Source organism: Anoplopoma fimbria, chromosome 19 (genome assembly GCF_027596085.1).
Source record: "Anoplopoma fimbria isolate UVic2021 breed Golden Eagle Sablefish chromosome 19, Afim_UVic_2022, whole genome shotgun sequence".
Taxonomy (NCBI): Eukaryota; Metazoa; Chordata; class Actinopteri; order Perciformes; family Anoplopomatidae; genus Anoplopoma; species Anoplopoma fimbria.
The window spans coordinates 25,687,111-25,712,486 of record NC_072467.1 but is presented as its reverse complement, the minus strand read 5'-3'; the positions used below and the strand labels follow the sequence as shown (position 1 = coordinate 25,712,486).

Genomic DNA, 25,376 nt, shown 5'->3' with positions numbered 1-25,376 from the left:
CATTGCGCGGCGATCGCCGGTGATCGATTCTGCGCAGAACTGGCTTATCTCGAACGAACCCGGTATCTCCACGCACGGCTTGAGATCTACCTTTGCAAAGGTGCACCAAATTTTCCTCGCGAGCCATTCAGAGAAGACTTGGCTTTTTTTGGGAGCAGGTCTTAAAGAGACAGGCGCTAAAACGGATCATTTCAGACAGATGGTGAATGCAGGTACATTCAGACAGGAAGTATGAGAAAAATAAGGCGTTTTTTTAACATTAAAGCATTTAAACATGTTCTAGCAGAAACCCACAACACAAATAAGGACCTATAAAATAAGCATGATATGTCCCCTTTAACTTTGAATCCACATCTGGAATCTGTATCAAATACACATTATGCTAGACAAAACTCGATAGACATACTTTGGGGCTGTTGTAAAATGATTTCTGCACATTTTCAACAAAGTTCGACCTAGGCATTAGTGCAAATAAATGTTGCATGGCGAACGGATCAGTTCTACTTTGGTCTAGATTTCCAAATACCACTGAAATCTGTAACTAAGAAACAAAAAGACATAATGGAGGTCATTATTCTTGGCATTTTGTTTTTGACTATGTCAACATTTTCTAGGATTCTTTCCAAATACTTAACTAACAGAGTTACGAATGTCAAATAAAATTGACTTAGTAGCTCTAAAGGCTCCAAGGACGATACACTGAAGGCAGAGAACTCATCAGCCATCCTCTATCTCCCCAAGGAGAACCACAAACATTAATCATTATTCGGTGTTGGTGAGATAAGCCACAAGCCAATCAACACTTCGGCATCTCAGCTCAATATTTTTCCGTGAGCAAGCATGGAGCTGAAGAGCAAAACAAGTTCCACTCCATCGAGGGAGACGGTTTCAAGTACACATATTGATGAGAAATGAACCACGATGCAAATTCCTGCGTTGAACTGCAGCACAATGCAAATGCAAGCATGAAACAAATCACATGCAAATTCCAACAAGCACACAATGTTGCAGGAAGAAGACCTCAACCCTCCCTACAATGTGTTTGCACATACGTCTTCAGAAAACAAAAGCTCTAATTTTTCAATCAACACTGCAAGTCTAATGCCAAAAATGCTCCGACTTCCTGTGATGGAGAAACTGTAAAAGCAAGGAATTTCCGACACAAAAACATGAAGAGAAAGGACAGAGGAGGATGTTGGAGAGGGGTTAGGACTGGGTGATCCTGGAGCTGGCCAGGCGATTAGGTCACATCAGGTCTGGCAGAGTTGTGGTTGGCGGAGGGGAAATAGCAGCACAGCTTTGGGCCAACTGCCATTTCAGACAATGGGGCTTCTCAGAGATGGAGCTTCCTTGAATTGTGCACTGTTTCCACGCAGTGAATGCAAAATATGAGCCCCTCGGAGGTGGTTTTTCCATCATGGCCGGCCCGCTACATAGTTCCCATCAGAGTGTAAGAGCTGATACGTCAGAGAGGGCTCGCACTGAGCTGTACTGATATTTAAAAGGTGCTGTATAAAAGATTCAGAGCGTTAATAGCAGCAGACAACTTTTTGCAATGTGAAGATATAGTGGAGCAATTGCGTCCTGAGGAGAGAATTAAGTCCTACTCCCTCTTTTTGTGTTGTAATTATAGACTGTTTATAAGAAGTGGACGTAGTCGTGACGTGGACTGCCATTTTGAAGCCTCGAGTTAGCATTTTAGCCGTCGCCATCTTGGTTTTTTGCAACCATTGAACTGAATCGCCCATATTTGGACTTCAGAGGAGTGACGTAGAGTTGGCGTATACATCTCTGGTAGCAACCTTTCAATCACAAGGTAACCCCGCCCCTAAAGCATCCCCTGCTTTATGGTCTGTTTGACTCTAAATGGAGCATCATTTACTAAATGAACATCATGCTGTATTGAAGAAGACTAGAAACTAGAGATTGAGACCATAAACTCATGTTTACAATGTTTACTGAGGGAATAAATTAATTGAGAAGCAGGTTCCTTTTCTCATAGACTTCTATACAATCTGACTTGTTTTTGCAATCAGAGGAGTCGCCACCTGATGGTCAGCAGAGAGAATGCAAGTTTTAAGACACTTCCACATTGGCTTCACTTTTTTGAACCAGAGGTTGCAGCCTGGTTGTAATCCGAGCTTCTCTCTGCCACCCTTGTTTTTAACGCATTACGAGTGTTTCCCCACTCGCTAGCCGTAGTTTACGGTAGTTTGCACTGTTAGCAACGTCACCGGCTCAGTTATCGCCATTGTTAGAGCCTTTGCAAACCAATAGATACACAATTGTTAATTATAAACCTGCAAAGGTAAGCAATTGAGGTGAAACAAATGGTTTGCCTGCTTGATGCTGATTGTGTCTTTGTGTCAAGGGCTTGCAGTCATAACCAAGTGTCACTTTAAATCAGTGAAATTAGTTAAAACTTGTCAAGATTCAGTATGCATACTATATCCAATTAATTTTTGTTTTTCATGTTTGCTGTGAACCGCAATTTAATGTACAAAAAATAAAAAGAGGGGCAATTTAAAGGTGCAAAAAATAAAAACAAGCTTTGGATAACAGCTCAAACATCCTCGGGGAAAAAAACAACCTTTTTGGTTCCTTGTTATTATAAAGTCTAATTAGCATTTTAAAGTTTCAGTTTAAAGGGCACCCACTGACGCAAGCATCATTTCCTGTTATTTACTGGACTCTGGCCACAGCCAGTACACCATGACAATGACACAGCTTCTCAATGAGCAGAATCAAAGGCCGGTGTTTTCAGTTAGGCTGATTTGATCTCTGCTCAGGTTGACGCCATGATGGGAATAACATGAGGTCACCGCACTTATTATACCACGAGAGCCTTTTCACAGAGGACACGTCTTAGCAGGAAAAAGCACAGGTGTAATCACTGACATTAACAACGGCTGTGTCCAATCTTTGAAAGCCTCTTCCAGTGGCGTGCTGCGATGCACACTGTTATTGGTTTCACCTGTGCTTTCACTGCTGGGCCAAAATGTCTGTTGTGAAAAATGCCAATTAAAGGGGTCACGTTTTCCATGACTTTTTCTGCATTACTGGATGTTGTGGAGCACGTGTGATCGACCGTGCTGCTATGACACGTTAGCTGCCACATCTTCACTGGCTACAGATCAGTCCACTGCAACAGGTGCAAACAAACTTAACAGGATTGTGAGACGGATGTTTAAGACGAGCTGTCTGGAGAAGAGGGCTAATCAAGCAGAAGTGAAAACACCTGTGTGGGAGCACCACAGCTGTGAAAGTGGAAAAACTCCCTGCGTGATTTATCAGGTATCCGATATAAGTCAAATTATTTACATAAAAAAATGATTTCAAAGTGCATTTTATTGCATGAAAGGCACAAAAACATTAAGAAAAAAGTGACACATAACGGTTTTATGTGTAGCAGTTTCCAGTGTTCTTACTGAATTCATCGAGTCCTTTGGGTGCCATGCCTTTATTCCTATACAACAACCGTACAGTGTTTATATCCATCAGGAGCACAGGGGATGATCTGAGTAGATGTAAAGTGTGTTTGAGTTGTCTGCAGTGCACATCATTGGTTTGTTCAACATTTTCCCTTTTATTTATACAGAATTATACATACTTCTTATTTCTAGATGTATATCTAAATCTATGATCCAATGCTACACACCACTTTGTGGAAACTAATGAAGATCCAACCACCTGTACAGTCAAATGCGATCTAATACAGAAGCTGAATATTTTGCAGCATTTTCTTAGGATAAGCAGTATTATTGTACTGGATTAGAAAATGTATTGCACAGTGTTATCAGTTCATTAGATAAAAGCTAATGCAATCAAACATCATTGATATAATCAGCATCTTAATGCACTTGGTTTATTCACATTAACATACCCAAATATGAAATATCGATCATACACCTGCCCATTCAGTATAGCACCACTTCATTAAAGGGCTGTTGTTTGGGAAAACAACAGTTTGTACAGGTGTACCTCATGAACTGGTAACTGCTGGTGTATACTGGACAATTTTCACTTAGTTTTTCCCCTTAAAATACTATAAGAATACTACTATATACCTCTTTGGATTATGTGCAACCAAATAATTACAGCAGCCAAGTATACTTTTGTCATTATACTTGGCTGCTGTAGTTCTTTTGTCACATAATCCAAATAGTTTGTCACTGCAAGTTTGTCACTTTTATCATTATTATGATTTTCATTATGATTTTATTTCAGTCTGATCTGGAATACAGTGCACTGGAAGCAAAGCAACCCCAAACCTGGCTGATATTGCTCATCATATTGCTGCAGAGAGGAAAGTCTCAGTAGTTTTTTTTTTTTTTTTTTTTTTTTTTTTTTTTTTTTTTTTTTATAAAGTTGGCATATTAAATCAACAGTAGGTTCTAGAGGAGTAGAACAGAAGTAATACCATTAGACACAAAAAAAACTGGATTGCAACCTCTGACCAAAACAAAAATAATCTCATCAGTAAGAAAAACAGTGCAAGAAAGTGACACAAAATGTACTTGTTGAAAGAAGAGGAATGATTTGAAGGCTGATAAACTGGAAAGTAGATGTTTTTGACAGATTTATCAATACTGTGATCTGATTATGTTATGGACAGAAAGAAAAAAAGCACTCAAATTTGAATGGACTCACTATTTCTGTACATTTCTGTATCAGATGTGTCAGGCACTTTATGTCAACAACCAAAATCCATCCCTGCACCAGTGTTTGTTTTTTTCCCTGCTCTGGTTCTGCTTTCAGCTGAACCCCATCCTGGTTTCACAAGTGGTTTTGGAGAAGATGGCAGGTAGTTGTTCTGGCCCCTCTTTACGCCACGGTTTTCTTCTTGCACTCCACGGAGCAGAACAGGAAGCCCTGCACGGCCATGAAGCGCTGGCCCACCAGGCACTTGGAGCAGCCGGAGCACTTGAAGCACTCCGGCTCGGCGTGCCAGTGGTACTCGCCGTAGGAAACCCGCTGGGCCTCGGGCTCCACCGGATTCTTGCAGGCGGCGCATTTCTGGGAAGACGGAGGACATGATGATGTCAAGACAAATAGTTGGTTTTTTCAACGTTTTTCCAGTAGTTTCGTTTTTTCACGTTTCATTTTCAAGCTTTCCATTTAGGTTCTAGGCGGTTTGTCTTTCAACGTACACTGCAGAAAAACATCTTATTTAAACTCTTATTTAAACTTATTTAGCCAAACTAAAAGTCTACACATAAAAAAACCACCACAATGTGATAAAAAACATATCAAATATTGGTCCGGATTGTTCAGAAAGAAAAGTGTAATTCTTTAAAGCCAAATAAATTCTAATGGTGATTAGTTTTGGGGCAAGTTTTAATATTAAAAAACGTTTAAATATATATTTTTGCCCCCTAACGGCAACTACATAAAAAAAAAATGTTTTTAAAGTTTGCTGAATTATTCGCCATCAATTGCTTTGTGAGCCGGCTGATCTTTAAATACTTATAGGAATCACATGGTTCTTAACATTTACTTTGACATGATCGTAATGGAAAGTATAAAGTTACATAAAAAACTGAGGCTCTGTCGGGATTATGTCGGATCAATAATGTATACACATGCTGAGTGCTTCGCATTCTTGACTTTTGGGCAGCCGGTGATGATTTACAATCGTTCTATGATATCAGTTTTACAATGAGCTCTGTTGTTTGACGTGTGTCAGACCAAACAAAAAGACCCACACCCACCCTCCAGAAAATATCAGATGTACTGCATTGTTTCAAATATTGACAGTTCTTTAGTGGACAACTATATAAAAATCTGAATTACTGTAGCCTCAGTTTATTTTTTAGATATCGCCTCTAGAATATTAATGCTATTAGTTGATTGGCTGAAATGTAACATTTGATACATACAGTTTAACCTCCTATTTTCAAGAAAAATCTACATTTATTTAGGTTTTACAGGACTTTCCTAAGTACCACTAAGAGACCTAAATTGTGGTTTGGATAACAGCTTCCAACAAACAAATACTCAAATTCCAACTACTCGAAACAAAGAAAAGCACAGAGAGAGAAAGTCCTACCACAGCGTAGCTCTTCATGTAGCACGGCTGGCAGACCGGCTTGTCGTTCTCCATGACGTACGTCTCTCCGGCGAGGATGCAGTCGCACTCGAAACAGCAGAAGTGCTTCAGATGCCAGTTCTGGCCCTCAGCCTGAGTGTACTCGTTACTGAAGATCAGCTGTGGACGGACACGAACCCAAATGCAGATCGGTTAGTGCTACTGATCTGAAAACTACAGAAAAACTGATGCATCTGAAAATACACAATAATTGTATTGCATTTAAAACAACCCTACTATTATCTTACTCATACTTTTAAAGTAATTGAAATGATCATATCCTCTCTAGAGATGATCGATACCATTTTTTTCTTTCCCGATTTTGTTACGCAAGTTCAGGTATCGAATAGAGTACCGATCCGATACTAGGGCATTAAGAACAACGCACTTGATTTTTTAAAGCTGCAATGACCCACAGAAAACGCTCATTGAACGTGCAGTTCTGGAGCTAGATTTCACTCAGCAGTTGGTGGAGACCAAATCAGAGCCAAAAGAAAAGTTTATATTGGACTTAAATTCATCAGGTAGTCAGAAACATGAACCCAAATGAATGCTAATGTTGCTTTGTGTCTGCTGCCAACACATTGCCCACATCAACTAAGGATGCACCAATTGCGATTGTCTTGGCAGATTTCGATAATTGCGATTTTCTTTCTAAGAACTGTAAGACTCCAGACTAACGTTTTTTACTGACAGTGAGAACCGTCGAAAATTCGAAATATTTACCTTTCACTTTGTTATTGTCATCTAAAGTGGATATTTGCATAAGAAAATAAACACAATTCAAATAAAAATGAAATAAATGTAAATATATATTTGCTGGCATTAATAGTTTTAATTATGTATTATAAGCAGCTTGGTGTTAGGAAGTTAAACAGGTTATAATTCCCTCTCTAATATTTATAGCTAACATTTAAAAACATCATGATGGAGTTAAGAGTTTACTACTTATCATTTCCAATGACTAGACCTTGAACGTGTCATAATAAAACTGGTTGCAACCTCTGCTAATGTTAGCCGTTAGCGTCCTTATTCAGCCAGGCAGGACTGTTGTGCCCACTGGCTGCTAACGGCTAACGTTAACTAGATTTCATTACATTACAGTCATTAAATGACTGTAATGTAATGTAATGTAATGTAATTTCAACACAGATCTGTTGTTCATAATGTAGCATTATCAGGGAAGAAATAGGATGTAACAAAAGTGGTGTTGTTTTCCCAGTATAGCGTGAATAAGCCTACAAATGAAATGATAACAATATATTGGATCGGTGCATAAACTTGCATATGTGCCTACACCCAATTCAGCATTTTACTTTGTATCGGAGGCAGTTCCGATACTGTCATCATCATCAGGACACCTCTAACCCTCTCTCACCTCATCACAGCCTCCACAGCGCGGCTTCTCGCTGTCTCCGTAGTGGCGTCCACAGAAAAGCTTTCCTTTCTTCAAGAAGTAGATCATGTCCACCAGCAGCTCGTTGCAGGTGCAGCACACGAAGCACGCTGGATGCCACATCTTGTCGTAGCCGGCCCGCTCGGCGTAGACGGCTGGCTCGCCCAGACGCATCGGCTGCTGGCAGTGATGGCACGACTTGAAAAGGGGAGAAGAAAAAGAAGAGATGGTCGTCAGTATGGAGGTGGATTCGATTTGTGACTTTTTTAGGATCTATCTCAAGGACCAACATGGTGTTTCAATGGGTGGCTTAAAATTCCTAGATTCCTGTTAATAAGTGTCTTTTTGGCTTAAAATAGGGCACCAATTAAGGATTATTTTTAATTGCTTATAAATTAAACAATTTTATTTTGATTCATCAGTTAGTCTGTAAAATGTAAAAATAGAAAAAATGTAAACGGCCCATAACAAGTTCCTAAAGTATAAATTGATGACTTTAAAGTGCTTGTTTTTTTATGTCAAATTCTCACATTTGAGGAGATAATGACCTGTTGTTGATTGATGATTGATTGATAATCATTTAAATAGTAAATTGTGATTCAATTTTCCTGATTACGACACACAATGCATGTATTAGATGAGTACCAATGAATGGATATTTAAATAATACTGTGTCAGAACTGTTAGTTGCATCCTGTCCCCAAAATATTTATTTCATGTCCTTTTAATAATAACAAATAATTATTATGTACTTCCAGTCAGTCAACACAAAGGACAATATCCTTCTCTTAGAGTCCGTTTCTAAGTCAAGATTGTCTCCTTTGATCTGACAAAAACAAAAGTCTATTTTATAAGGGAATATTTTAACTTTTTGCCTGGTTACTGTATTCACTGAATGGTAAAGAATGACACATACATGGCTGAAAATGGGCAGAATTCCCCTTTATAAACTCTGGTGTAATTAATCAAGATGGTGGAGTTGTGGTGAAAAAACAAAGTTGTTTAGACGATTCCTGCCAGGAGAGAAGAGTGAACTGTGAGGAATCTAAACGGAGGATTAAGCTAAGAGAGCGTTAAGGAGAATGTTTGAACAACATGGTGGAGAAACATCTTCAATCACAAGACTCCACACAGAGAGAATTAACTGCACATGGTGAAGATGTGACTCATGACTCACTGTGAGTTACAGTGAAATCAAAGCCCATCATGCTGAAGCCTGAGTCAGAGTCGGTCTTATGGCTCCACCTAGTGGCCTGTTTACTCATTGCTGACTGTGATGCATTGTGGGAACATGAGGATAAAGCTACCTAACTAGTTATCAGGTTCTACATCAAATAAATATGAATTTGACTTAAACTATAGATTTACTCGTGCATAAAGGATAAAGCCTGGACGTATTAGTAACCTCCCGAAGGCGTCAGCAGAAAGATATTGTTCTGCTACGTACTTTTCCTTTCACTTTCTTTACTTTTTAAAGTCAGAAAATTTGAAACAATTTGGAGGGAAAGGTGGGAAAAATTCCTCTGATAGATATATACAATCGGGGAATCGAGGGTTGCAAATGGACACTGCTTCATTCTAAGGGTTCAACTTTCTTATACCTTATAAACATACTTACAATGTGTTGTAATCTGCTTATATCACTGTAGAATTACAGTTAAAAGTGATAAAGGAAGGAGATAAAATGTATTTCTTTGTTCGTCACATTTCTAAAATAATTTGCAAAACACCCTTCAGCTTATCAACTGCACTCAAACTAACTAATGATTCATTAAAACTACCGGGGACAAAGGCACACAGATATTACGACTATAAGAAGGGCGATCGTACAATATACATTTTCAACTTTCGGTGTATCAGTTAACAAATGAATGTCCAATTAATGATTTGGAACGAGCTGTGATAAAAAAAAAGCAATACGATAAATTTAAGTTTTTGTTTAACACATGTAAAAAAACACATTTGAGACTTTTGTTTTGGGTATAGCTTTGAAAATGAGTTAAATTCAGTTTCTGGAATTATCTTTGTTAATACTGAGAAAATAATTGAAACCATTTATTCTGGTCTGGATGCTGACACAGTGTGGATGTAAAGGAGAGAGAGTGCTTACGAAGGCCTGTTGTGGTAGTCCGGCTTGCTGAGCTCCAGGGACCCCCATGGCTCCAGCAGTGGCAGTGGTACCCAAGGCTCCTCCAGCTGGTCCGAAGCCAGCAGACGGTCCGGTCCCAGTCCCTGAAGCTGGTCCAGCACCACCAGCTCCAGCTCCAGCTCCTCTACCCGCTGCTCCGGGTCCGAAGCCACCAACACCTCCACCTCCAGCCCCAGCTCCAGCCATAGGCCCGACACCAGCGCCTGCAGCCCCTGGTCCAGAACCAGCACCAGCACCAGCTCCAGCCATGGCACCCCCAGCTCCCGGTCCATACCCAGCCCCTCCGGCACCAAACGCAGCTCCAGCCCCGACGCCGGCTCCTCCCGGTCCACCAGCATGAGCCAGAGCCATCTCCTCAGGCAGCATGACGTCTCCGACCCCCAGGGCCTCGTCCTTGTACTTGCGGACGAACTGCTGCATCTGCTTGACCTCGGCCGGGCTCAGCTCGTGGCACTTGGACGGGTCCTGGTCGTGCTCGGGCAGCTGGCGGGCCATCTGCTGCCGGCGGTAAGCGGCTCCCTCGGTACCGGCCACCGGTCGCTTCTCCGGTGGGAGCAGCTCGATGTAACGCACCGCCTGAAGGTCAGAGGGGGAAAACCAGAAGAAAGAGATCAGCTCAAGACGGGATAAAGAACGTTTGCATGAAGGACAGAGACGTTATGGACCAATCAGAGAGAGAGTTTAGGGGAAGAACTTTTTTGAAAGCTTGTGGTGAGAAAGACATGCAAAACAAGAGTCCTACAGATAAAGACTAGACTAAACAAACAAGACATTCTGGAAGCATCTCCAAACAGGAGATTGGTTAAATGGTGAGAGCTGGTTACTTAAAAAAAGAATTAATCATAATTGATAACTATAGTCAAATATCTCAAAATATGCCTTCTGAAAAATCTTGAATCCTGTTTCAGGATCTCTTCATGAGGAGCCCCAAAGTGCTAAAACTGTATCACGGTGCTGCTTAGATCCTGTACACTTCCGATCAGAAAAAGCCTTTGTTTCACAGACAGAAATTAAATGTATCTGTTATTAATTTCCCGTACTAAAGTAGATTTTAATCAACCATAAACTTTTTTTAACATTTAAAGTATTTTTCTGTGTTTTTCATGGTTATTTTGCAGACATTTATGGATCTCATGTAAATAGTTGTTGTCTCTCTTGTAAACATTTTATGAAAATAAGAAGACAATTGATTGTTTTAGAATAACTTAAAGCCATCGACAAGCTGGTTTTCATCAGGGTTGAGAGCTATTCTGTGTCACATGTAAAAAACCAAACAAGTGGCTTTGAATAATTGACGACAAAAGCCTTTAAATGGAACACAGAGCCACATTAGATCACTTGAAAAGTTGCAGCAGAGAGCCGTCTTGCGCTGTTTGGGACAAAGCGCTCACACAGGCTTTTAGCTAATGATGTCACTTTTTGGGTGATTAGAACGTCATCCTAGTAAAAGTCTTGGCTGTAGCTTCAACCCAAAGCTGGTGTATTTGTCTGAATACCAAATGTAGTTGTCATCTCGAGAAACTAGATTTAAAAAAAAAAATATATATATTATCCAACCAAAAGAACACAGCAAACTCTTTGAAAACTAAAGTAGCTAGCAGCGTTAGCTCCAAAAGTTCTAATTCTTGCAAGAAAGTCATCAAGTCGTCATCACTGACAGTCGTTCCTTTAGGCCTCCCTCCAAAGCCACTCCCCCAAAATTTTTTATTATGAATGTAAACAACTAACATGGCTGTCAGTAATCACAGCTGTTAAACTAGTAGCTTGTGGAAGTCTGCAGTGACGTGCAACGAGTGTACGGGAAAGATATGAGCAGGTAGAGAGGGAGGCTGATGTCCAAGCATTTCATTTATCCAGAATGAAATAATTGGACGGGCTTATTACAGTCCTGCAAAAGCCACAGATAATAGATTTTTTTTAAAGAGCATTTGATTTGTCGATTGTTGTCAGAATGTAATGAGAATTTCAACAAAACTATTAAAATATATATATAAAAGAAGATTTCCAACCCTAGCTTTAATACACAATGCTGTAAAGCAGTGGTTTCAACCTTTTTTCAGTGAACTCCCTGTGAAATATTTTTTAGTACCCCTAACCAGCGCAAAGCATTTTTGGTTGAAATAAAGATGTAATACACAGCGCTCTGCCATCAGTGTCTGATTTATTAAACTGTCAACAAGATTGCATTGTTGCATTGAATCAGTTTATGAACTTACACTTATATTTTATTGAATATTTATTAAATAACTATTTTAAAATTTTTGAATGGATGCTAATTTGAAATATATTTTTTAAAAATCTCTTACCCCCTGGAGTGGGGTACACGTACCCCATTTGAACCACTGCTGTAAAGAATGTGATTTTTAGAAACATTAATTAGTTTGATCTCTTACCAGATACTTATTGGCCACTGGTGGCGCCCACTCATAGGTGACGGACTTCATTGGCACATCTTTGGAGACTGGCACCAGATGGGCTGGTGTGGCGCCGACAGCAACCGGCCCTTTGTTAACCTTCGAAGGTGTGAGGCCGGCTGGTCCGGACTGACCCTGACCCTGAGGGTAACCCTGACCCTGACCCTGAGGGTAACCCTGACCCTGACCCTGAGGGTAACCCTGACCCTGACCCTGACGGTAACCCTGACCCTGAGGCTGAGCGCCGCTGGCTGCCGAGCCTGCAGGCTGCACAGAACCAGCGGTGGCGGCGGGAGGCACCATAGTGGAGGAAGCGGCGCTCGGCGGCACAACGTAGGCGGTGCCGGAGCTGGGCAGAGTGATGGTCACCATGTTGCCTTTGTAGCTGGGGATGCCGTCCGTCTTCAGCTTGGCGATGAGGCCGGTGTACTTGGTGTCCTCGAACAGCTTCCCCACCTTCTTGTTCTCCTCCGAGCACATCTGCACGTTGTGCTCCGTGAGGCCACATTTACAGTTTCGGCAGATTTTTCTGGCAGAGGAGAAGAAGAGGGAAATATTTATGATTTACAAAAATGTTCTTATTTTTTTCATTGTGAGCGTGAAAGATTGTTTTATGCAGTTAAGTTATCTTTAATATGTCAATTCCTAAATAATAATATATATTCCACTAATGCTTGGTTCAGTTTGGGACAATATCTATATTTTTCTAATTGTATACATTCTACGTTCTCCATGCTACATATAAACACACAAGGACTGCATCTGATATTTATTGTAACAGTCGATAAAGAATATTTTCTAGATTAATCGGTTGTTTGGTCTTTTAAATGTCAAATAAAATGTTGAAACATGTCCATCAGTATTTCATGAAGCCCAAGATGACGTCTTTAAATATATTGTTTTGTCCAAAACTCAAAACATATACAGTTTACTGTCATAGAACAGTAGATTAACCAGAAGATATTCACATTAAAGAAGATGGAATTAGGACATTTTGACTTTTTTTTTACTTAAAAAATGACTCAAACTGATAAATCGTTTATAGAAATAGTTGGCGATTAATTAATCAGTTGAGAACCAATCAATTTATCACTGCAGCTCTAATAGATACTGTTTATTATGTTGCTTTGGAGAAGTCTTGAATACGCCTTATGCTTTCTTCACGGCATTGTACATTATTTTTAAACAAACATCCTTTTCTTTCTTCTTTTTTGTCTTAAAACAACATATACATCTGCTTCAACTTAGCTGCACTGATACAAGCAGCCCTGTGTTCAACTCATATTCAAATATCTGCTCTTTTCACATGCCTCAACACAACTGGCTTCATAGTTTCAGAGGAACTATGTTATAATTTATGACTGCGAGCTGCAGGCTTCAGCATGACTAGGCCCACAGATTTCTCTCTGCAGTGTCAAGCTTTCTAAGCCCAGATTGTATCTATAATGGTGAAAACAAACAGCAATAATGGAAGCATTTATACTCAGGAGAAGAATCAAAAGATATATTTTTAAACTATGGATTACCTAGACTCTTACATTACAGTCCTTACCTTTCATTAAGGTGATGCTAAATGGGCCTGGGGAGTTTTCTTGTAAGCCAAGAAAAGTTATGTATGTGATATTATTATAATTATTTATAATTATAGTTAAGCATTGCTCACCAAAACTCAAAGTGTGTAACCTTGAGGTCTAAGAAAACTGTTGCATTTCCAACCTCAAAACATTTGCAACGTTTTTTTGAAAAATAAATTACATTTTGAAGGTATTTTATATCCAGAATTATTAGAATCCATATTTACTAGCTTGCAGTCTTCTTCTTCCCTGTCTTTGCTGACACATTGCAGCATATTTTGGCATGTTATTGCCACCTGATGATGAGTGGAATAATGTGACAGTGTGCGTTATGTCGCCCGTGTGCATCATCATGCATGTTTACGAGTTGTTCGAAGTGGGAACCCACTCAGAAAAACAGCTCAGTGGTGCTACTAGAGGTCTAAAACTCCACAGGGGAACTTTAACGGTAAAGAAATGTGATCAAATTATGAATATGCAGTATGGTTTTCATATGTTCTAAGTTTTGGAGTTAAGAAAAGCCTTAGACTTGGTGGCAAACACATGAAATGACGCTGTCTGACTGTCACAGTACAACATTCCTCAGACACACTGAAACAGCACAGACCCGCGGTGGGCCTTTGTGCTGGTTCTGCCGAGGGCATCGGAGCACCCGTTGCTGTCTTCAGGAAAACTAGCCAAGTGTGGATGATTGTCCAGACGGAGCAGTGTTTCATGAGCCACTGGTCCAAACAAATGCACATGTTGTGACAGACAGAGGAGGAAAAGCAGAGAACTCTGGGTAGTCAGACTGCCCGATCAGGGTCACATGTTGTTGTTTTTTTACACAACCCAGTTTCTACTTTTCAAGGTTTTGGGGCCCATTGTAGGTAAAAAAAAACAACAACAATTACACAGCCAGTGGGGGGTAAATTTAAGACATAAAAAAATGGAATATTCCATGAAACTAAAGTTGCTAATTTACGAGAAAAAAATCTAAAATTTGCAAGTTCAAAAACAAAAAAAAACAAATTCAAAAACTCAAATAGGGAAGAGTTCTTTCACGTTATCTCTCTCTCCTTTTTTTAACATAATAAATACAAAGGTTGGAGAAGTTACAGGAAAGCAGAGACGTACAGATTCTGTCTTTGATTACACGAAGGCGTGTCTTTTATTTCAGCACAGCTAGCTCTAAAAAACAACCGTTGAGAACCCTTTATTCCATCCACGTAACCGTAGTAACGGGGAAAGCAACACAGAAGAAGCACATAACGCGGCAGTTAAAGAACCTATTATAGTGAGTTATGTCCTTAGGGTTTGTTGTGTAGAAGGACGACTACATTACCGTGTTTAGCATACTGCCATGAGTTTGAGAGTCGCTGCAATATAATGTATTGTTTGCACTCCGTAAAGGCAATGTTTAACGGTACCATCTTTGGTGTGTTTAGGTTGATCCAACCTTGAAAAGTAAAGCGATGTGGTTACTTAATAAAAACTCCCCTCCCCCTTTTTTTCATGACCCCGGTTGTGCACTTTTATCGTAGATTATACAATAAAATATATATAAATTTATAAACTTGCAAATTTATGATTTTTTTCCTGTTAAATATAACACTTTCATGTCTGCGATTATCTGAGTTTTTCTTTAGTAAATTTAAAACTTTACCCTTCCCACGGCTCTGTAATTATATATAAATGTTTTACCTACGGTGGCCCTAATACGGCATCGTACTCTACATAATAACCGATGTGAGCATCTTTGTAGAAGCGTGGATTGAGGGCAGTTCTCAGCCTCCAATTACATTCATTTTGTTGAATCAGGACCACAAGCCCCCTTGAAGGCTCTAGCCCACATTATCTCATACTTCCACTTAGTCTATATTAACAATAAGCTGAAGGGACATGGGACGAAGACGTAATTGAAAAGCGTCTGTGCTCAAGAACAGCATGTTCGTCTTCGGCCTGACTCCTGCTGCTACTGTTCATTAAGCTAAGAGGAGAGTGATGTTATTGATCTTAAGAGGGAAAGCATTATTCTTTAATGCTCTGTTCCCACCATGCAGCTCCTCCTGAGGGCCCAGTGCTTTACTCAACAGGCTTCCTTTAACCATAGTTGATGCTCATGTACTTTAATTACACAAATGTAATTAGTAGTCTGGACGCAGGAAGTCAGGAGGACTGGTTTTAATCTTGTTTCTGTGCTTTCTGACAGAAGCTTTACAAACCTCCAGAAGTGAAGCTCGAAGCCTTCGCACTTGTCTTTGCATTTCAAACAGGCCGCTCCGGCGCCAAACTCGTGTCCGAGGGTCATCTGCAAAACAGAGAACATGAGGGAGATTATGAGTTACATCATAGTTTGGTTTTGACCACTTCCTCTCTAAAAAGGAAAAGCTGAACTTCTGTTAAGAGCAGAGAAAGTTGGGAAACAAGCTGCTCTGGTGCTGCACACTATAGACCAGAGGGGACAAACGTCTTTGGGCCATATACAGATATATATACAGATATATATATATATAGATATATATATATATACACACTGTACATACATCAAAATTATAAAAACGGCAGGCCGTAGTTTTGCCAACCCAAAAATACATTTTCAGAGGACACAGACTCTTTGAGAGGACATTTTTGATGCTCAATGTAGGGAATAATTACTCTGAAATGACGACAATTGACAACAAAAATCATGAAAAATAAACTAAATATAATTTCAGACAATATAATCTTATTTTTTGGAGGAAAATTCTGTATTAAAGTCCCTGTAAGAACTCTTATTGGAGTTCAGATGACTTGTGATCCGAGCAAAATAGATTATTTTGCATTTAGAAACGTTTATTTTTAGCCACATTTCTCTTCTATTTTCATAACTGCAATCATGAATTATGTCCTCTCCAGTTTTCCGGCTGCTGCTCTCCTCTCCTTTAACGTCTGCATCCTTTTCCCCGGCTTCAGTTTCAAACAATGCTCATGTCCACCTTAAGTCATTACCGCTGTTTACGCCCTTATACGGTCAACTATTCGGCGCTGTTGAAAGCCTGGTGGAATCTCAGCAGGCTACCGTCTTGTCAGAAACGTTTTTGACCCAAAAGACAGTCACTGCTGAGGAATGCAGACGGAGCAATGATGGCAATATTTAAACTTCCATTACGTTTAGACTTGGATTTGTTTTGTGAAGTGAAGTGTCGAACACATCGGTGGACCTCAGTGAAGTGGCTGATGCACTTTAAGATTAGTTACTTTATCTTTAGCAGGAAGCATAAACAGACTGAAGGAGTTTAGTTCAGTTTATTCTACTAAGACAGTGAAAGATGTCAAAGTAGACTTACTAGAACTTATTTATATAAGTAAATAAGCTTCTCCTCTGACTTTGACTGAACCTCGGTCGTCCATTTAGCCCCGAGACATCTATTTATTTCTCAGTTTTTACCTACTTTATGTCTTTAATATTGATTATATCCCTTTAATATAGGTTTACAACTCTTAGGATGGGTTGCAAGGATTCATTTTTAAACCCAATTAAGTCATTCTTTAACTCTACATCAAGTTGCAACAAACTTTAAATCTATCTTAAAATGAAGAGAAATTCAATTTAAATCTCTCTTGAATCTGGTATTAACTTTAAACTAACACTTGAGGAGGTTTAACTTTTAAAATTGGTCGCCTTTTTTCAATTTTCTCAAAGTTTTTCCTCAAAGGAGGAGAAATCTGAGCTTCTCATCAGCAACGTTAGGCTAACTAACTGATGTTTTAGCTAGCTAGCAAACAATGAAACAAAGAAGTTATTGGTCTGCCCCTGTTTTATAGCCAACTTACTACTTACTAACTAAATGTATTTATTTTAAACTTGGGTTTACTAAAAAGAGATTAATATTTAATATAACGAAAGAAATCAGCTAAATTCTAAATATGGATTTTCTCATTTTAAATCCAGTTTTGCTGAACTCTGATGAGAACTAATCATCTGGTTTGTGTTGGTGCAACCCAGCGATATTCTGTTTTTTGTATAATGTTTTAATGCATTATGTAAAGCACTACTGTATGGAATTTGCTATATAAATCAGCTGGACTTGCTTTATCTGCTAAAAATCAAAGCACATTGAAAAGCTGCTAAACAACATTCCTTTTTTAAATGGAATTTGTTTTGTTTGTAAAAGAAGTGAAGCATCTGATGAAACGTAAAGTCCAGGCTTTACTTTATACCTTTCCTCTTGTACTTTTCTTAACCGTTCTCCATCACGCATGGTCTACAAAGTTGTATTTCTTACATGGCAGAGGAAGCTGTAAACTACAAACTTGCACTGCATTCTTGTTTGCAAAGTTTGAGCACTTCTAGAGAATCGACTGTTCATTTTCTGGCTCTCTCAAATCACCTCAAACTCTAAAAGTAAGTGTTGAGATTTAAAAGCGAACCGAGCCGAGTGTTCAAAACTTGTGGACGTCTAAACATTGTGTGTGTGTGTGTGTGTGTGTGTGTGTGTATGTGTGTGTGTGTGTGTGTGTGTGTGTGTGTGTGTGTGTGTGTGTGTCACATGTTACTCAAACTGCATGAGCAGTTGATGTTGCTCCATGACTTTGTATCATGACTCAGCCCACAGGGTGAGTGAGTTCTGTGACAACGCTTGGCAAAGAGTATCTTCAGACATAAATATAAATGATACAGTTCAGGTCCAATGAGTCATGTTCATGAGTCATTTTCTTTGCAGCAGGTCTGAGGTGCAGACCAGAACTACGTCAGTCACTGGACAAGGAGCGGTTTTACATTTCAGCCGGCCACCTGCAAATCAGACTTCTTGTTTCTGCAACATCAATAAGAAGCCAAAAAACACTTTTTAAACTTCCGTAACTTTAACTGTAGTTATTTGAGTTGTCTTGTATGTCTTGCAGTTGAACAAAACAAGGAAGTAGCAGAGTTACAAACTGTTTTATATAAGTAAGACTTGTTAAACAGTTCATTCCACATTTCTTTTTTGTTGCTCTATTTTCTTGTGTTTCATCAGGTTCCCTCTATAAATCAGCATTAGCTAAATATCTTGCAAACAAGTTTTGTAAAAGTTTAAAAACTAAATTTATTTTTGGTTTAGAGGGTACGATTTCAATTTTCTTTGATATTTATTCTCATTATCTACCCAAGATCTTCCTCATTGCCAGTGTTTTGGATTATTTTGTAAAGAAATTAAATAAATAAGTTTAATGAGATCTTAAAAATGAGACACCAAAGTATGGTTTACATTCTGTACTACCTTGTCATTTGCAACTGCTTTCATCATTTCAAGTGACGATTGTAGAAAGAAATTATAGTTTTAACATAAGTAGCACTTTCCTACTTCACACGGTAGCAGCTGTCAGTTTGGTTTTGTTTTTACAATACTAAGTATTGTGAAATTTAACGACACAACTTCCTTTTTTCGAGTATCTAAGTATGACGAATATAGAGCCATTTTATGACTTGTTTTCTTTTTTATGTGGCACTTTTTTGTAGCTGCTTGCCAGAGAAAGTCCCACAATCCAACAGATAATTCTAATTCATCTGAATCAGTTGAATCTAACAGAACTGCAGTGATGATGATGATGATGATGATGATGATGATGATGATGATGATGATGATTTTCCAGACTACACCCAGCGCGCCCGTTGTCACAACTCATTACCTCTGCCTTCTTGTTTTGGTAGACGGCATGATCCTAATTGAACATAACATCACCCAAACACACAGGCCGCTTCTCTTTAAAAAGAGCAGCTACAGTTTGACGGTAATTACAGATGTTTTTCTCCCGCTGACTGAGGCGCCTCCAGCGACCTGCAGCCTCCAGCAGACAGAAACCCTGCAGCGGCCGAAGACTTATCTCCTCCGGGGATTAAAAGCAGATATCAGACCGGGTCTGTCTGGGTCACCCGGCTGCTCGGACCCACTTGCCAGCAGCAGCTTACTGTATATACACATATACAGCGGGTAAAATAAGCATTGAACACGTCACCATTTTTCTCAGTAAATATATTTCTAAAGGTGCTATTGACATGGAATTTTCACCAGATGTCGGTAACAACCCAAGTAATCCATACATGCAAAGAAAACCAAACAAATAAGTTCAGAAATTAAGTTATGTGTAATAAAATGGAATGACACAGGGAAAAAGTATTGGTGACGTGTTCAATACTTATTTTACCCGCTGTATATGGGTTTTAATGGAGTAGGTTACACACAGGTCACACTGAGCAACATCTGTTTGGTGATTCTACTCCAGTCAAAAAAAGAAAACAATAAATAAATCACAATAAGTCTGATTTTAATTGATAGTTTGTCTCACGTAAACTAAGACTCACTACTCTGTGAATTAGGATGAAAATGTACTTCTGTACTTTTAGCTGCCCTTCCATTGCTGCCAGCTGTCTGCAGGTCTACACAAAGGACCCCACTGCTCAGGCAAACACAGATGATTGATTACGTGTGTTAACGGCATTGATTGACAACAACATCTGGAAGGATTAACCGCCAGGATCCTCACCAGGCCAACAAAAGGAATGCTTTTAAACTTCTCAGCTACAGGTTATATGTTTTGGATTGGCTTTCAGCACAAAAAAAAAGCAGATTTCCAATTAGTTACACTGCGATTACCCATGGGTCTTCAGTAGACTAAGCAGAAGGGAATGTATGCAAAAAAAATCCAAAGAATGCAACATATGATAACCATCTAAAATGAACTATCTGGACTTAAATGAATGAACATACAGTACCAGTCAAAAGTTTGGACACACCTTCTCATTCAACTACTTTGAAGAATCTAAAATATAAAACATATTCTGGTTTGTTGAGCATTTGTTTGTTTACCACATAATTCCATATGTGTTCCTTCATAGTTTGGATGTCTTCAATATTAATGTACAATGTAGAAAAAAATAAAAATAAAGAAAAACCATTGAATGAGAAGGTGTGTCCAAACTTTTGACTGGTACTGTAAATGAATGAACACACACAGGACAAACACTGCAGCCAATTCTTAACACAATCCAAGTCCTCACACTTTCAGAGAACCTACATAACATTTGTAAATCACCTCAATTTTCATCACCAAATTCCATTAAAAAACTCCATTAAATGTATTTCCACTTTCACCTTTCCCAGTTTGATCAACCTGCACACCTTGTCTGTCCGGCACTGATACATAAACATCCCTGTAGTATGTGGTATGTGTGTGTGTTTTGCACAATATTCATGTGAACTTTGCAACAGAATGTATGTTGTGATAAATAATTGCAAAACATGCATAAGAGCTTGTGAGTTTTGTTGAAATGCATTTTTTTATCAATGAACATAAAATATATGCCGAAATCACCAAATTCCATTGTGCAAGTGTATGTCACTTTCCCATTCACCTGCACACCTTGTCAGGGCGTTCCCCAAGTGTGTGTGTGATGTGTGTGTGTGTGTGTGTGGTGTGTGTGTGTGTGTGTGTGTGTGTGTGTGTGTGTGTGTGTGTGTGTGTGTGTGTGTGTGTGTGTGTGTGTGTGTGTGTGTGTGTGTGTGTGTGTGTGTGTGTGTGTGTGTGTGTGTGTGTGTGTGTGTGTGTGTGTGTGTGTGTGTATGTGTGTGTGTGTGTGTGTGTGTGTGTGTGTGTGTGTGTGTGTGTGTGTATGTGTGTGTGTATGTGTGTGTGTGTGTATGTGTGTGTGTGTATGTGTGTGTGTGTGTGTGTGTGTGTGTGTGTGTATGTGTGTGTGTGTGTATGTGTGTGTGTGTGTGTGTGTGTGTGTGTGTGTGTGTGTGTGTGTGTGTGTGTGTGTGTGTGTGTGTGTGTGTGTGTGTGTGTGTGTGTGTGTGTGTGTGTGTGTGTGTGTGTGTGTGTGTGTGTGTGAAGCCTACCTTCTTTACTTCCTTCTCTATCTCCATGTTTGAGTCCCTCTGTGAAAAGTCTGTCTGAAGTGAAGAGATGAGAAGCTTTTAAGAGAACTGCCAAACCCGGAAAAAGTGTGAGAAAGGGGGCCGGAGAAACAACAGCACAGCCCGGATCACTCTCCGTCTGCTCCTCGGAGGTCCTGGTAAACCACGTGGTCAAGTTAAAGAAAACAACACAATGGTTTCTGGTCATCACCTTCAAAATAAAACAACTTATTATTATATTATTATATTCCTTTATTGATCCCCATGGGGAAATTCAAGTTGCAGCAGCTTACACAGCAGCTCAACTACACAGACACAGACAATAAATACACATACTATACAACTACACAGACAATAAATACACATACTATACAACTACACAGACAATAAATACACATACTATACAACTACACAGACAATAAATACACATACTATACAACTCACAGACAATAAATACACATACTATACAACTACACAGACAATAAATACACATACTATACAACTACACAGACAATAAATACACATACTATACAACTACACAGACAATAAATACACATACTATACAACCAAATAAAGATAGAACAGGAATAAAAAGGAATAAAAACTTGTTAGAAAGGTTTACTCTCTCTCTCTCTCTCTCTCTCTCTCTGAATCTATATATATATATATATATATATATATATATATATATATAGTCTGTACTGTAACTAATCATCTAACAAACTAATTTAATTGAGAATAAAAAATATTAAAATTCAACATTTTCACCATGGAATCTTGTGTCAAAAAGTCAAATGTATAAGAGATAGAAAGATAATTAAAATATATATATGTTGATATTTTAAATAATAATAAGTAAAATGTTTTAGAAGAGAAGGGAGCACTTATGTAAATTAACATCATGTAGTCTCATGAAAGGTGCAAAATATGCTCCGTAATAATAAAATAATAATTAGTCCCTCCAATGGGGAAATTATTTCTCTGCATTAGTATTTGCAAGAATTTTATACTTTTGTAAAATATATTCAATGTAGATAGGTGTGAATAAAGCAATATTGCATAATTTTCTTAAATGTACAGTACCAGTCAAAAGTTTGGACACACCTTCTCATTCAACTACTTTGAAGAATGTAAAATATAAAACATATTCTGGTTTGTTGAGCATTTGTTTGTTTACCACATAATTCCATATGTGTTCCTTCATAGTTTGGATGTCTTCAATATTAATCTACAATGTAGAAAAAAATAAAATAAAAATAAATAAAAACCATTGAATGAGAAGGTGTGTCCAAACTTTTGACTGCTACTGTATGTCCCTTAATTTGCAAAAATATATATATTTCCCTGCACTGCAGATGTTAAAAAAAAACTTCAGCTCGTATGTAAAATAAAAGCAAACGTGTTTTTATACATCCTGAATTGCTTTAATAAAGGACTATTAAATGACTAATAAAGGATTATCTTATCTTTATATTGTTCACGCTTCTTTATTAAAAATGTGACTATTATTTGAAGAACAGAATCACTAATGTTGTGCTAAATAATAATGTATTTAATGCCTTTATGTCTCTTAATTTGCAAAAATACATATATATATTATAATATATTATATATAACATAAATCTAAATACTTCTGAATATTAAGGCGTTTTTCTGTCTTTTATTTTGAAGATACAGTGTCCTTACTTCCGGAAATACGCCTACGTCATCTCTGGAGCTTGACGCTGCTCTCACTCTGAGGTCCCGTTCACTTTTCATTGATTTTAAAGGGTGGGGAACTTCCGCTATATCGACCAATAGGAATAGAGAAAGTGGGCAGTAGAGCGCAGGACGACCAATCAGAGAGCAGAAGGGGCGTGGTCTTGTCACACAAAGGATATGATATGTTTTGACCTTTCTGACAGATTCAACCTGTTTTAGGAGGCTTCTGATTCAAGATTTGCTGTTTTTTCTACCAACATTTTTACTTTTTAATGTACTTATCATAATGTTGTCAGTTTTTTAAGTGCATATTGTTAGAAAAAATAAAAAGAGAGAGTAAGAGAGAGAGAGAGAGAGAGAAATATGGAAATAAATGTGGTGAAATGTGTCTTTGTTCCAATTTTTTGTATGCAGTATACACGTTTGAATTGGAATTCGACCCACTTGTGATCTGATGTTTCGTGGTTCTTAATGAAACTCCTGTCAAACATCTGCGGTGTCGCCTCGGTGACAGGAAACAGTGTGGTGAGCAACTTCCTCTGTGAAGTGCTGCTGGCCTTCTCTAAAGGAAACAACGCTGTCACGCCCTGACAGATCAGATGGTGTTATCTGTCAAGGCCACCGGGTTTGATGAGTGTTGATGCTGGTTTTTTTCCCCAGCAACAAGCCTCACTTTGATGTCTGATCCATGCACTCTGGTATTAACATCTGTAATACAGATGCTTTTTTAAATGTTTCAGCATCTATAAACCCTCAGACAGCTGTTTCCACCCATCTCCAAGGATGTCGTCATTTCTTCTGCCGTATCCAAACCTCAATTGAACCTCTTTGCGATGCTGTGACCTGCGGCCTTTAATGTGTAGAAGAAGGTATTTGAAAATGGACACATGAATCAAAAGGCTTTTATAGTTACACTTAATAACAATGGATATGGTGTCTAAATATAAACCCATCATATCAGCCTTAGTGTGGCTGCAACAATATGCAGGACTGCAGACACATTTGACCTTCAGTCTGCATTAACAAAGTCCTTTCCACAAATTAGAAATGTAAAAGTGAAATACGTACTTTTAAAGTGAATGATCACATTGTATTTGTATGGCTGGTTTGGTGGCCTCTTGGTCTCCATGTGCTGATTTGGAAAAGTTGACTAGATTTTCTCACACCTTGAGTCTGGACTGTAGGTAGCACCGTAGACCAGATCAGAAAAATCCCCTTAACGTAAAACATTTTATTGTAGTTTTGCAGCAAAACTGTTGCAATGTAAGTTACTGCACTTACATGTTTAAAATACCTTTAATGTAAATATGTTTTACTGTAAAACAGCTTTACAATATAACTGCTCTACTGTTGCTCTGCTGATTGTAAAGTCTTCTGAGGCAAATTTGTAATTTGTGCTAAACAAATAAATTGAATTGAATTGAATGAAAGAAGTGGACGTAGTCACCGTGACGTCACCGATTGGTTTGTCAACTATGTCTTTGAAGCCACGAGTTTGTCTTTTTGGCCGTCGCCATATTGGTTTTTTGGAACCAGAAGTGACAAGAGAGGGTAGAGCTAAGTACAACCCAAAGCTGAGTAAGACATTTGTAGGGGACCAAAAATATGAAAACACAGACAACTCCTTGGTAGCGGCCTGTCAATCACAATCACATGTTAGCCCCGCCCTAAAGCATACCCTGCTTTATGGTCTGTTTGACTCTAAATGGAGCATCATTTACTAAATGAACATCATGCTGTATTGAAGAAGACTTGAAACTAGAGATTGAGACCATAAACTCATGTTTACAATGTTTACTGAGGGAATAAATCAAGAGAGAAGTAGAGTCATTTTCTCATAGACTTCTATACAACCAGAGGAGTCGCCCCCTGATGGACAGTAGAGAGAAAGCAGGTTAAAGACATGAAGCATGGGCTTCACTTTCAGAGCTGAAAGGTTGCCAACCGGTTGGGATGATGATGGGATTCATCTTGTGGTAGCTAAACTGTAAAGAAATAAAGAGACATTGTTAGAGGTAATGAGAAGGTCAGCGGAGGTCATCTACGTTTTAAAATCGAAAGCTAGGCTTACAAATTATAGTGAAGTGACAATTGTCCAGACATAAAAAATCAGTGGAGCTTCAAACATCCAGTTCCAGCTTTGTGTAGCACAGATACTAAACTGCCCCGCCCCTTCAATGCAACCTATATTTCTA

At 38.7% G+C, this 25,376-nt stretch overlaps 1 protein-coding gene across 1 annotated transcript; it reads right to left on the bottom strand.

Moving 5' to 3' along the window:
* Positions 1 to 4,342: 4,342 nt before the first annotated feature.
* Positions 4,343 to 21,641, bottom strand: tes (testis derived transcript (3 LIM domains)). The gene is made up of 7 exons (XM_054619746.1): positions 21,463 to 21,641; positions 15,826 to 15,911; positions 12,027 to 12,576; positions 9,595 to 10,209; positions 7,467 to 7,682; positions 6,050 to 6,208; positions 4,343 to 5,016 (listed from the first exon to the last, which is right to left on the bottom strand). Exons 1-7 carry the CDS (start codon positions 21,487 to 21,489, stop codon positions 4,825 to 4,827), a joined length of 1,845 nt encoding a protein of 614 aa, XP_054475721.1. The 5' UTR covers positions 21,490 to 21,641; the 3' UTR covers positions 4,343 to 4,824.
* Positions 21,642 to 25,376: the final 3,735 nt, after the last annotated feature.